Below are 14,162 nucleotides of genomic sequence, written 5' to 3'. Positions count from 1 at the left end.
TCAGACCCCCCCCCCATGAAATCTGGCGGTAGTGAGTGAGCACTAGTTCCCTCCACCTCCCTGTAGCTGAGGTGGCGTAGACTCGATGATTAGTATTGCCATCTATTGCTGTTATTGCTGTTATTGTTTAATTGGTTATTGTAATTATATGTGATTGTTATGGATTTTAAGGGAGGGGTTTTTATGTGAGCCGCCTCGAGCCTTCGGGGGGAGGCGGGATGATGATGATGATGATGATGATGATGATAATAATAATAATAAAAGGGCAAACAGGATTTTAGGCCGTATTAAAAGAACTATGTTGTCCAGACCACGTGAGTTACCACTTTACTCCGCTCTGGTAAGACCTCAGTTGGAGTACTGTGTTCAGTTTTGGGCACAACAACTGAAGAAATGTAGAGAAATGAATGTACCCAAAGGGTGCTTGTTAATGGTTCAGCGTCCTCTTGGAGAAGAGTGACAAGTGGAGTACCCCAGGGATCTGTCCTGGGGCCTTAGTTGTTCAACATATTTATAAATGATTTGGATGAGGGATTAGAGGGGGTACTTATTAAATTTGAAGACGATACTAAATTGGGAGGGGTAGCAAACTACAGAAGACAGAATAGGAATACAGGATAATCTTGATAGGCTTGAGAAATGGGTTAATTATTATTATTATTATATTTATATTTATACCCCGCCTCCCCCCGAAGGCTCGAGGCGGCTTACATAACCCCGTCCCCATAAACCATAAAATGACAATAAAAACCAATAATTTACAGTAATAATTTACAGTAAACTGAATAAAATGAAATTCAACAGGAACAAATGTAAAGTTCTGCATTTAGGTAGGAAAAACCAATATAGAACGGGGGAGACTTGTCAGTAGTATGTGCAAAAGGATATAGGAATCTTAGTAGACCATACATTGAACATGAGTCAGCAGTGTGACTCGGTGGCTAAAAAGGCAAATGGGATTTTGGGCTGTATCAAACGGAGTATCGTGTCCAGATCACGGGAGGTGATGGTACCGCTTTACTCTGCTCTGGTTTGGCCTTGGAGTACTGTGTTCAGTTTTGGGCACCACAGTTGAAGAGGAATGTAGACAAACTAGAGCGTATCCAGAGGAGGGCAACAAAGATGGCAAGGGGTTTTGAGACCAAGACATATGAGGAAAGGTTGGGGGAGCTTGGTCTGTTTAGCCTGGAGAGGAGACAACTGACAGGAGATCTGATAATCATATTCAAGTATTTAAACGGCCGCCACGTAGAGGATGGAGTAGAGTTGTTCTCTTTTGCCCCAACTCTATGATTCTATGATTTTATGGATTCAGACCACCAGTGAAGGGAAGCTCACCTCCTCCCCAGGCAGCCTAGTCCACTGCTGAACTACTCTGACTCTGAAAAAAAATCCTGATATCTAGCCGATATTTTTCTATACTTAGTTTAAACCCACTACTGTAGTCCTGTCCTCTGCTGCCAACAGGAACCGGCCTTCTCCAAGTGATAACCTCTGAAATACTTTAAAGAGACCAATCATGTCATCCTTCAGGGGTTATAGTTCTGTCCTTTCCTTGTAAGATAGAGCTAATATGTTATAGTGGTTTTAGTACTGCATTCTTCTCACTTTGACTCTAGACATTTTTGCCAGCTCAAATGCATGGGGACCCTGCTCTCCCTGTGGCTACTGCAAAATTAGTTTATCACACTACTAGTTTCATCCAGAGAACTTGATGTATCTTACTTTTTTGCCTTTTATTTCAGTGCAAACACTCCACATAATCTTGAGAGTGCATTGCAGTAGCCAGCCCAAGTGAAAGAGCCATGTACAAATATGAAATATATTTAAAGCTCAGAAACCTGCTGGAAGGGATGGATAGCTATATGGAATAAGCATCCTTTAGGAGAGGTACACAAAACCAGCAATTTAATGTTCATAGGTGTAGGACTAATACCAAAGACAACATTTGGATAAGGGATGACAGCTCCTGTTCCAGCTTGGACATGGGGTTATTCAGAGTCTGAGCAGGATGCTGAAGGGGTGGCCATTGGCCAAACTCTAATCTATAATCCAAACTAACAATTGACAGAATCTAAGTGTCACTGCCATTTGTCACAAAAAGAAGCTAACCTGTATTTAGAAATAGTAGGTGGCTGGTCAACAGCAGACCCTAGTCAGAGGGAACCATTTGGAGCCTGTTGCGGCTCTTTAGACCAGGGGTAGTCAACCTGTGGTCCTCCAGAGGTCCAAGGACTACAATTCCCATGAGCCCCTGCCAGCATTTGTAGTCCATGAATCTCTGGAGGACCACAGGTTGACTACCCCTGCTTTAGACAGAGGTTGATGTTGAGAGCCCAAATATGTAGCTCTGTGATTGAATCTTTACCTGCCTAGACCCTGCATAGGACAGTGCAATGAGCAAGGCTGCTGATGCAAATGCTGAGTACGGCAACTGCAATTGGTTGAATCGAATCTACCAAGCCCTGTACGGAGTGGCAGAACCTGCTGTGATACCAAATGAACGAGCTGCCTGCTTGTTCTTTGAGATAAATATCATCAGTTGACAAAGCAAATAGTGTCATTTCCTCAAAAGGGAAGTCTTCCACCTTCTGCAGGGTGTCAGAAGAGAGAGCTGTGGAGCACAGCCAAGCATGCCATCTCCTAACAAGTGCTGAAGCCATGGCCCTGGGGGAGTTGGTAGGTTATCTGCCGGAATTAATCTGTTACTTGGAAAGGCACAGTGTTTCTACTCGGAGGAGTTTAGCCAGAGGCTTCTTGTCTTCAGCCAGGAGCTCTGTAAGCAGCCATATTTTCCTACAGGAATAACTGGTATCTTCCCATAATGGCACTATGGTTGGCAATGATTAGGTTGTCTCACCTACATCTCCTTGGCTATGAGGGATGAAGCCAGAAAATGGCAGAATAAAAAGGGGCTACCAACTTGTTGCACTCTATACATTTTCCAGCTTTTTGGATGTGGCAGCTGTGCTACTTGGATTCTGCTAGAGGGCCTTGAAGATGTCAGTAATACCCTCCAGTATAGGAAATGTGATTATACCAGGTGACTCTGCATAGAGCTTGTCGAAGATCTCATCGTACAGTCTTGGGTTACTGGAATTGACCTCTGATTCCCACAATTTGGTTATCCATGTAATTTGCTCTGTATAGAGCTTTATATTTTGATTAGTTGATACTGGATCAGGATTCCCTTCAGCAGGCTTTCGCAACCAGGGTTTTGTGAAACCCTAGGGTTTCTTGACAGCCCTGGAAGGGTTTCCTGAATGGGTGGGATATATTTGATATAATTTGATAAACATTAGATTATATGAACATATATGGTCATGTCAACCTGCCCACCCCCCAAAAAAATGGCCAGTGATGGGCCTTGAGGGGATGGGAAAGGGAGGGGCCCTGGGTATGCATGTATACAGCTATGCATCCCAACCATATTCTGCATGGTCACACCACTTCTGGGGTCTCTCAAAGCCTGAAATAATGTGTCAGGGGTTTCCCAATGGTAATAAGGTTGAAAAAGGCTGCCCTACAGGCTTCAGAAATCTTTCTGGGTCCCTATACATTTGAGAATATCTTTACAGTCACAAGGATTACAAAAGTGTTTTTTTTTTAAAGTGAGACTCATAGGTAGCTGAATTATGCCCCCGTTGATCATTCGGCTTTTCTTTTTGCACAGTGGCGTAACAGTGATGTATTAACTGGCCTTCCTATCTATAGTAGCATTTTATACCTACAAGTCTTGAGGGATACATCCTTGCAGAGAAGCTTACAGTAGCTTTAGGATGGAGTCTGACACCAGCATAATAAAGAGAGTGCATTCTCTTATACATCTCCCTATATTTTGTTTTTTTTCTTTCAGACGCATTTTTATCATGTTCAAAGCATTTAAAAAAACATGTATCTGAGACGGAAAATTGCGGTAACAATCTGAATGTAATAATTAATTGATTGGTTACAATCTTTAGCTCATTACATGATTGTAGGATTTAATTTTAAAGTTACATTTATATCCTTCCCTTTCCTACAGTAGCCTTCATGACAGAGCTCATAAGTTTCCATATTACTCCAAGATAGATTCTTATCCAGGTATTGACCACCCTCAGATTTCCTTTGTTCCAAAAATGTTCACATTATGTAGCAGGGATTTAATAGTGCAGGATTTAAAATAACAAGCATGAAAAGTAATATGTATTTAAATTTTCCTTGTTTTATTGTAATGATTCTGTAGTTAATGATACCAGTAACTTCATTCTTTATTGGTTTATTGATTTATGAACATCTCATGAAATCTTATCATAAAAAGCATGTGGCAACAGCATTTTTCAGATTTCTATTAAAAATATGAATTTCTATGGGAAATCCCCCCATGGGTAAATATCTAGTAATAGGAATGAATCCACTATTCTTTCTTTGAATACCTGGTTGATTTAAACACCAGCAGCAGAATATTATAGCAACAGATAAAATAACCGGACAGAAAAATACAAGGTATTTTAACCACTGATACGTAGTGTAATAGTGCCAGTCATAAATTATTTTGACCCTTCATAATTGCTTCAAAGCCTCAGCTTTGTAACACAAGCGATTTGCAGCAGGAGAAGAACTGGACAAAGTAAAATGAAAAACTTTGCTGCCTAACCCATCATTAATTTCATCTGAAGTGCCTGAATTTAAATGCAGTTCAACTGCATGGATCAATGGTTTTTCCAATACTTCAGGCTTAACTATGCTGTGTATCAGATGGCAGGTTTGAAAATAAAACTTCTTATTCAAGCAGACTTGATGCAGTATGGAACTTCCAGTTGTTTTAAAATGTAACAGTACACTAAACATTTCATAGTGAAGACATTATTGGAAACAGTTTTCTTTAAACTTGAACCTATTTGATAAATATTTAAATTTGGTTGAAATATGAGAGACAGTAACTTCAACAGAGTTGCTTAAATACAGCACTCCCACCATTTTTCTACCTATCTCTTCCACCTTTATGCTATCTGTGCTTGAATTAATTATGTAGAATTATGCTTATGGACACCTGAGTAGCAATCCAATTAAAATAGCATCAATATACCAAGAAAAAGCTACAATTCCACTGTAATACTGAGCACAACGGGATGTGTAGCAGAAACACACAATGAAGTTCTGAATCTTGTTTAATGTTTGCAGTGTAATTGTAAAATGCTATTCATTCAATACACTTTCATAAAAGAAAAAACTGAAAGAGCACAATCCACACAGGATCTATATAACCTGGTGCATTCATACAGCCCTGTTCCCAAATGGCTCTTGCTTTAGATCCTGACCCTAGGGAGACAAATTCCACTTCCCCACTTGTGCCACTGAACAAACCTAGATCATAAAGCATTAAAAGAAAAGCCAGACTCACTGAAAACCAATTACTGACTTACCTTTCTAGCCCATAACCAGAATTATGCAAAGCATTCTTTGCCAAAAGTGGTAGAGATTTCTCTTTTTTGCTGAACATTTGGTTTCAAATTAATGTAATAAACATTGTCAGAGCACATTTATACATACTAATTCTGTTTTAACTTTCCAATGTGAGCATCATTTAAAAATATTTTTCTTAATAGTTTCAAAAATCTGAAAATGTATGCATGGCAATAATGACATTAATCACTTCCTTAAATCAATTCATTTCTCAAGCAGTACTATTCATACGGTGGATTCAAGTGGGTAGTTGTGGTGGTCTGAAATCTGGATTTAGCAGGCTCATGGGTTCTTTGGTAGAAGTGTGTATTTGAATATTGTTGACTCTAATAACTAATTAAAAAACATTGTTGTTATTCTAATCTTTGGTTGCTAGGGGCTAGAGGAAGGGGGCGAGAATAGTTAGGCTTTTCCCAGGTCCTTTCCCATTTACTACACAGTATACTTTGGCTACTGCTGCCCAGCCAGGCTGATGGGGACTGGGTCTCCCATCGCACCCTGGATCTTCTCATGTATTTAAAATGCCACACTATACTCTGGGACTACTAAATTTACCACAGTGCATAAAGATGCAGTACTGTGGACATGTATGAAATGCCAAGCGAAGTTGGGAAGGGGAAACTGATTGCAGTCGTATCATGCTGCATATTGGTTGAAGGGGAGTAGAAGGAAGAGGGGAGGATTAATAGAAATAACCAAAAAAAACCATTAAAGAAAAAAACAGATTCCCCCAACTATGTACACCTTTTCTGCTTACTTGAAAAGAGGATAAACTAAAAGGGTTATCCCCCCCCAAAAAAAAACCCCTACCTTGCCTACATACAACTCTTCTTAAAAGGCACCCTGTAATCTCTATAGAAATGTAATGTTATGATAACTACATACTCACCAAAGCATTTTTTAAATCACCGTTGACATTCTAGAGTGAAGAATTTTATACGGTAGAGGAAATGTTATTTGAGATTATATTCCTTTTAATTTTGAGAGATGATTTAATTAGCTAACAGCATTTAATGCCAGGAGCAGCTGTGTATTTTCTCTATATACATAAAATGGATATCAAGTACATTTAACTATAACTAACTGAGAGATATTAAATATACATATATGATGGAAGCATTGGGACAAATTCTGCAATACTTATTTAAGCAAAACGTCCACTGGTTTCAGTAGCAGCTTTGCTTAAAGAAAGCAGAGTAGTAGCCCTTTATAAGCAAGCCCCAAACTTTGCAACTTTGTGTGCCAGAACAACAGAACATTTCTATCATGAACTTGCTTTTCCTGATGTGATTTAAAATGATCTCCTGGAACCTCCCATTCACTGATGAGAGTCCAAGAAATCTCTGCAAATGGCTCGAATAACATCCGGAACAATCTGCTCCAGTCCTGTGAACTCTCTTGAGAAGAAGGTGTGTGTTTCCTTTGGTTCAGATGCCATATCTTTTAGATCATCCATTGGAGCCCAAGCAATACCGATGGAGAATAGTGTTATACCTGTGACAAATTGGTCAAGGAGCAGTTTAGAAATGTATGTAAAGTTCAAAATTCTTTGTTTCAAATTCAACAAAAGTAGCTGTATTACAATAAGAATACATTCTGGCTCCTAAAGGACTAACTTAAAATACTTTTTTATGCCTTATTATTTTATTTATAGTGCCACAAGACTTTCTAGGTTTGTATTTTAAAAACTGCTTCTGCTAACACTGCTTTCATGGGGTCACTGAAAGAGCCTGTCAGATTTTTGTCTTCTTTCTACCTGCTACCAGTGGAAGGATATCACATTCTTGGCACCAGGAAGAAAAAAAATGAATTCTGAATTAGTGTTAGCAACTGCATTGTCCAAATCTGTGGTGTAGCACACTGACCCAGAGCACAAAGAAATGTTCATAACCTTCAGGATGATTGTACAATAGTGCATATATGAACTACAAAGATATATCCTCTGGCATTCACATCCACTATAAGTATGAAGATCAGAATTTTCCAAACTGTTACTTTGTCTTCCCCAAGGAATCTTGGGAATAGTAGTTTTCTCAAACTTTATTAATTTTTTTATTTAGCTACGCCACTCCTGAAACCAGACCAGCTCCAAAAACCCACCCCCTCCCCAATCCATTCCCAGTAGCCACTGTCATCCTTGGGAGAGAAATTATGCCCAGATATCAAAGGAAGTGTCTCCGCAGCAGCTATATAGGGAGGGACCCTATATAGGCCTGGCCTGGCCTCAACCAAATGCCTGGTGGAAGAGCTCTGTCTTACACACCCTGCAGAATGATGACAGCTCTGTTGGGGCCCTCAGCTCTTCTGGGAGCTCATTCCACTAGGTCGGGGCCAGGACCAAAAAGGCCCTGGCCCTGGTCAAGGCCAGTTGAGCCTCCTGGAGCCCACCAGCAGATTCATACTCGCAGAGTGAAGAGACCTATGGGGGTCATAAGGAGACAAGTGGTCCTTCTTAACATATTAATACCAAATTACAATTGCTTGGCTTCGGGAAAGCCACCACAGTCATACTGGTTTAAAACTGGCTTGAGTTCCTTTAGATTTGACCTTCTCGTTCATTACATTTATGATAAGTTTCATACCTAGCTGTATGGCTGCATATTGACATTTCAAAATCATTTACCTGCTTTATGAGCAGCAACAGCAGGTCCTCTGACATCATCATAAGACTGGCCATCAGTCAAAACCACCAGGAAGTTTTTGTTCGGTCCATTTCTCACAGGTCCAAAAACATTTCTGGTTGTGTATGTAATGGCTTCTCCCGTAGCAGTTCCACCACTCATATAACGAACTCCTCGGGCAGCAGAAAGCACACTTTCCTTTGTGATGTAGTCTGTAAAGCTGAACTCAATGCGTTGATCGTATGTGAACTGTACCACTGCAATTTTGGAACCAATATCTGTGATCTCAAATGCTTTGGCAACATTACCAATAAATTCCAGCATGAGACGGAAGTTACTGTCTCCAACACTGCTGGAACCGTCGATCAGGAAAGCTATGTTGACTGAGTTGTAGCAAGTCTTGCTGCAGAGCATTTGTTCATGAGCGCAGAGCTTTTGAATGAGCGGCTTCACATATTTTGTAGTACCAAACCAGGTGGGTATGTTGTATGAGAAGAAGCCATTGCTTCGGCAAACAGCCTGTTTATACAAACAAAACAAACAAAATAGCCATGGATCTGGGGATTGAACTGATTTTATCTGAGGGCACCAAAATATGCACCCATTGTTGCAGGAACAGCAAATGAAGTCACAAGCAGTAACAACTAACATTCTTTTTCTCCTTTTTCCTCTGCAATACTTATGGGAAAATGCTGTGCAATGCCGATTATGCCAGGCTGCTGATGGCCTGGATCCCCTACCTGTTCCCTTCACTGTGCTGTCTAAGCATATGGCATGGATTGGTTGGGAAAGGGAAAGAGGTTTTTAAAGGGTTAAATGGGGGAATCCCTACATGGGAGCCCTAATCATGGGCCATAAGTCAGTTGTGTGTGTGCCTGTTTGCATACAGTTTGTGCAGCACAGTGCTTATATCTTCTTTTGATATTTTAGAAATAGTTGATTTTACAGCATCCAAAGCACAGTTTTTAGAACAATGGTAAATGTGCTATTTCCCCTCAGGTATCCCACCCAATCACAACTTGCTGTGTGGAATTTATCATAGGCTTGAGTTGGGTATTTCCTGTATCCTAATTAGTGATGTGACACAATTGCATCCCATATTACCTTGAACAATTCCTTTTTCTTAGAATTCTCAGCTCTCAGTACCTTTAATGGATGCTTCTTTCCCCTTAATACAGGAAGTACCTTCAGTCTACCATTAATTTTACAGACAAAAAGCCTGGGCTTGTCTAGTGGTAGTGCCTCATGGGAAAGGGCTGTAGCTTGGTGCTACAGCATCTGCTAGGCACGCAGAAAGTCCCAGTTTCAATCCCTGGCATATCCAGCTGAAGGATCTGGCAGTCAATGGTGTGCAGTGTGTAAGACCCTGGAGTACAACTGGAAGTCCGAGTACAGAATACTGCCTTTGAAGGACCAAAAGTCCGATAAGGCAGTTTCATATGTTCAAACCAAGGCCATACACATAGTTGGTCATAGACATAGCTGGTCATTAGGGACAGAATGGAAACAATGAGGACATTCCCTTCTCACCTTGTCAACAAAGCCAACGTCTTGAACCATCCCAAGTTCTTCAGGTGCAGGTTTTGCGACGGACACAATAAATACATTAATACCAAATTCTCTGGCCACTATGCCAGCTTCTTCAATATCATCTGAGGGCCAGCCGTCAATGAAAACTACAATGATTTTAGGAATCCCTTTGCGCACTCCATTTTCTACAGAAAAGAATCTTTGTATTGTGTGCTTCAAGGCTTTCCCTAATTTGGGGGAGAAGAAAATGTAGATATTTATAATTATTTGCCATCTGTTGATTCCTAGATAGGTGTCTACACTGGGAAGAGTGGTTTTATGCAATGCGTTATTGGAATCTGCCATTTTAGTTGTATTTTTTATTTGGAAAATTTCTATTATCATATCTCTTTAAAAAGAGATGGATTACAAAATAAACATTAAAAAATCTGTGAATTAAAAATCAAGACAGCATAAAAACAACATAAAATATAGAGCAGCTTAAACTTAGTCTTTTTCTCAGGTTAAAAACAGACAAAAAATCAACCCTTTAATTAAAAACCTGAATAAACAAATATTTTGTTGTGGTGCATAAAAGAGAGTATTGTAGGGACAAAACAAGCCTCAAGAAGAAATATATACCACAGATGATGCTATCTTTCGTCACCCACTTCCTCTCCAAAGGGGTGGGACACAGACCAGGGCTTTTGAGGAAGGTCTTAGGGGATGGGATAGACAGTATGGGAAGAAGCAGTCCAAGTTTATTACACAGTTTCTGTATGTGACCCTCTATTTGACATGGTTCCAGCACGTTATGTAATTCAGGGTCAGTTGAGGTCCAGTTCCCCAGTTTCTGGGAAGACATAATTACTGATTCCTCAAGCCCCTATTAGCTATCCTGAACTTATCATACAAGAGCTAGCATGACTGGATCTGTGCCTTAGCCTATACCAGCCCAGTTGTTTCCTTCCCCTTCCTTTGAGCTTCTAAGTACAGCAGACCTACCCATGGCTAGTTTAGCACAGGGACCAGAGGACAAGTATGCATGCATGTTACTACCAAAAGTTCAGGTTTAATTGTGACCCCTTAGGTCCCACTAACTGAAGACAGACACTCTGAAGATTATACTCCTCATCAAAAATCGTTATCTGTTTCGTGGATAAGGAAGGATTAATGAAAATAGCACACACAACGCTCAGTAACATTTCTCTTCAAGCAATATACTTTTGTAATTGGGAGACAATTTGCCAACTGAGACTAATTTGACTTTTATTTGATGGCAGTCCTAAGACTTTAAATTGTGGTATTCTTTGTGTTCTTTTATCATTGCTTTGTTTACATTGTAAGCCACCTTGAGTTCCACCAGGTAGGAATGCAGCTAATAAATGTTCTAAATTAATAAACTTCAAAAGAGCTATTTAGGGGGTCTGACTGAATGATACATTTTACATGTGCATACTGACTTGTCAGGGCTGTCTGCTTTCAGCTGCTGTTGAAGGTGATGAGGGGGATAGCAGAAGAAATCACCTGAGCCTCTTTAACTGCAATGTCCTCCTTACCACCAGTGGAGCTGCTTTCCCCACCTGCTGCTTATCCAGCATACCTGATTTATGATGTAAAGAATGGCTGAACCAGGATTGCTACTTTTACTCACAGCTTTAAGAACCAATCTGAGACACAGGGACAAGAATAATGCATGCCCTGGAGCTGACAGGATGTAGGAAAGGACAGGAGTGCAATGCCAAGCCTCCCCCCCCCCCAACAGGAGAATCAGCTGGTGGGAAATGAAAAAGGGTCTGTGGGCTGCTGTCAGAGGAATGAGCAGGGGAAAGCAGGCAAGAGCGTGTAATATAGTGCAGGGGTAGTCAACCTGCGATCCCCCAGATGTCCATGGACTACAGCATTTGCTGGCAGGGGCTCATGGGAATTGTAGTCCATGGACATCTGGAGGACCACAGGTTGACTACCCCTGATATAGTGTATTCTGACTGTGGTGTAAGTTATGTAAACACATACACACTCCATCTAGAACCAAAATTTGGACCACTAACCATTTCAATTTCAGGTGTCTTAGAAGTAGAAGTAACATTTCCAAGTCCAAATAAGTCAAAAGTGATTCTGTGTTATGTCAAAGAAGATGAATTGCATAGTTATTCTTAGTATTCATGTTTCATTTTCATGGGCTTGTAATTACCTGTATTGGAATTGCCTCCTCTGAAGCCTATCTCTTTTATGGCAAATAAAGCATCTTTTGCTGCAGTGAAGTTTTTCAGGTAAAACTCAATTTTTGGATGCTCACTGTAAAAAAAAATGAAGCAGAAACAACTGTAAAGGTGGCCCACATTTTCCTTTAGCAGACAATATTCAATATGTTTGAAGTTCCACTGATATAATTTCATTTATTAAAATCTTCTGAAACTAATTTAATTATATATCCTGTTTTCTTTCACTTTATATATACATTAGTAAGTGACATACATCAGACATAAAATCATTAGTGCTCTCGATTTCATGCATGTATTCAGAATTCCATTGAATTCAATAAAGTTTTTACTTCGGCAAATGTGTGCTTGGCAGCTACCTTACAAGCATTCTTTAAAACAATTCACTTCTTTAAAACAATTCACTGTGATTCATTTCTATTGTGTATATAGTTCCCCCTTGTGGAATGTCCTGATCAGCAGACACCATAAGGGAACACTTGGAAGATGGGACGTGTGCAATCTCTATAGCTAATGGTGAAATGTGGCCCCTATCTGTGGATATCTAAATCCATGAGCTGGAGCCACACTACAGTAAACAGATTTTCCAGCAAACGTGGCAGACTCCTAGGTTAGTTGAAAAATCTGAAAACTTAAAAGAAGTATATGGGGTGGGGTGGGGGTTTAAATTCCCTTTCCGAATAAAAAAAATTATGCCTGTGCAAGCGCAGAGGACCTCCAGCGTGATTGTTATTGGCTGTGGCAGAGCCTGGAAGCCATGATGGGCCTTGGACAAAAGTGGTGGGGAGAGATAGGATTCCCTCCCCCCAGCAAGTCTTGTCGGCCCATGTATGCTCTTCTCTATTTTGTTCCAGCTCCTTTCTAATTTACACATTCTGTAATCATAATTAAATCGCACAGGCAAAGCAGAAGGGTTGGAAAAATATGTACAAATAACCTACTCCTTTTAAGAACTTATTTTGTGGTCTGTGCATGTGCTTGTTGCACACATGTAAGAGGAGCAAAACACTTGCACTGTTAAGCCTTCTCAGAATCCTCCGTGACACCTGTGAGAAACAGTTTATTGTGGTCATTAACTATCAAAAGAAATAAGAATTTTTCTGGCAAACCCTTACAAAGTGGTGTGAACAATGGTGTGTAAGTAGGGATGCCGGTTTCCAGGTGGGACTGGGGATCCCCTGGAATTATTGCTGTCATTTTGGTTTCTGATGAACTATCAAATCACCTTTTCTCCATAAACTGAGAGTTTCCATTGTCCGAGAAAAAATGGAAACCAAAAGCAAAGTGAAAAAAAAACCATAAATGGAAACATCAAAATGTAGATGTGTAAATACAGAAAAGGGGGAATGGACAAGGGGAAAGGGTCTCAACATGTTTTCAAGACCAATTGGGGAGATCCCCAAAATAACAGGATTTAAGTGTTCCTAATAGAATTCCAAGATACACATTTAAAACAAAGAAGGAAAACACACTTTTTGAAGAAATATGGAACAGAAAGGATGTGGGGAAAAGGCTCTGTGATCATACTTTCCCTGCAATTTTTCACCCTAAGTGAAATGCACTTTTGCGCTTAAAACACCTGTCATGTTCTGTGGTAGAAATGTGCAAGTGATTTGGAATACAGAAATAGCAGGTTAGGAAAATGTTAAGCTGCCCTTCTTTCTTCCTTCTAAATTCTATCCCCTCCTCATAGTCTTAGAAAAGAGCTAGAGCTCTTTGTGTATGTTTCCTCGGGCTTTGAATCCTATGCACTTCAAATGTAAAATCTTTTTCAAGGCAGATGAGAATATTACTTTTCAGAAGAAGAAGAGTTGGTTTTTATAGCCTGCTTTTCACTACCTGAAGGAGTGTCAAATCAATTTACAATCTCTGTCCTTTCCTCTCCCCACAATAGGAACCTTGTGAGGTTAGGTGAGGCTAAGAGAGCCCTGACAAGGTTGCTCTGTGAGAACAGCATTATGAGGGCTGTGATTGGCCCAAGGTCACCCAACTGGCTGCATGTGGAGGAGCAGGGAATCAAACCCATCTCTTCAGATTAGAAGCTGCCACTCTTAACCACTAGACCATGCTGGGAGTAAAATAAAAATGAGGAGCATTCTATTATATCTTCATTCATGGGAAGTTTTTGAAGTGTTGCTTGTGAAATTCTGCTCCTAGGTGGTCGTGACCTTTAGACACAGTAGGAATCTGTATTGGAAGAATGAACTGGCAAAAATCACCCTTCCCACCTACACCAATGGATATGCCATTCTGCAGATGAAACAGATACCACCCTTTTAGACTAAACCTTATGTGTTTATATGGATGTTTTGAAAATTGACCTTCAAAATGGTTAACACTTAGGATTCATTCATTTCAATAAACT

General features: G+C 40.2%; 1 protein-coding gene across 1 annotated transcript in view; it reads right to left on the bottom strand.

Moving 5' to 3' along the window:
* Window positions 1-4,184: 4,184 nt before the first annotated feature.
* COCH (cochlin) overlaps window positions 4,185-14,162 on the bottom strand; it is a 29,629-nt gene continuing 19,651 nt past the window's right edge. Inside the window, exons 9-12 of the mRNA XM_077323019.1 lie at window positions 11,770-11,873; window positions 9,597-9,823; window positions 8,069-8,585; window positions 4,185-6,939 (exon numbers count right to left, since the gene is read on the bottom strand). Of these exons, the coding sequence (XP_077179134.1) occupies window positions 6,764-6,939; window positions 8,069-8,585; window positions 9,597-9,823; window positions 11,770-11,873 (1,024 nt within the window). The 3' untranslated portion in view covers window positions 4,185-6,763. The remainder of the gene's footprint in view (window positions 6,940-8,068; window positions 8,586-9,596; window positions 9,824-11,769; window positions 11,874-14,162) is intronic.

This window comes from Paroedura picta, chromosome 2 (genome assembly GCF_049243985.1).
Source record: "Paroedura picta isolate Pp20150507F chromosome 2, Ppicta_v3.0, whole genome shotgun sequence".
Taxonomy (NCBI): domain Eukaryota; kingdom Metazoa; phylum Chordata; class Lepidosauria; order Squamata; family Gekkonidae; genus Paroedura; species Paroedura picta.
This window is presented reverse-complemented; position numbering and strand designations above follow the sequence as displayed.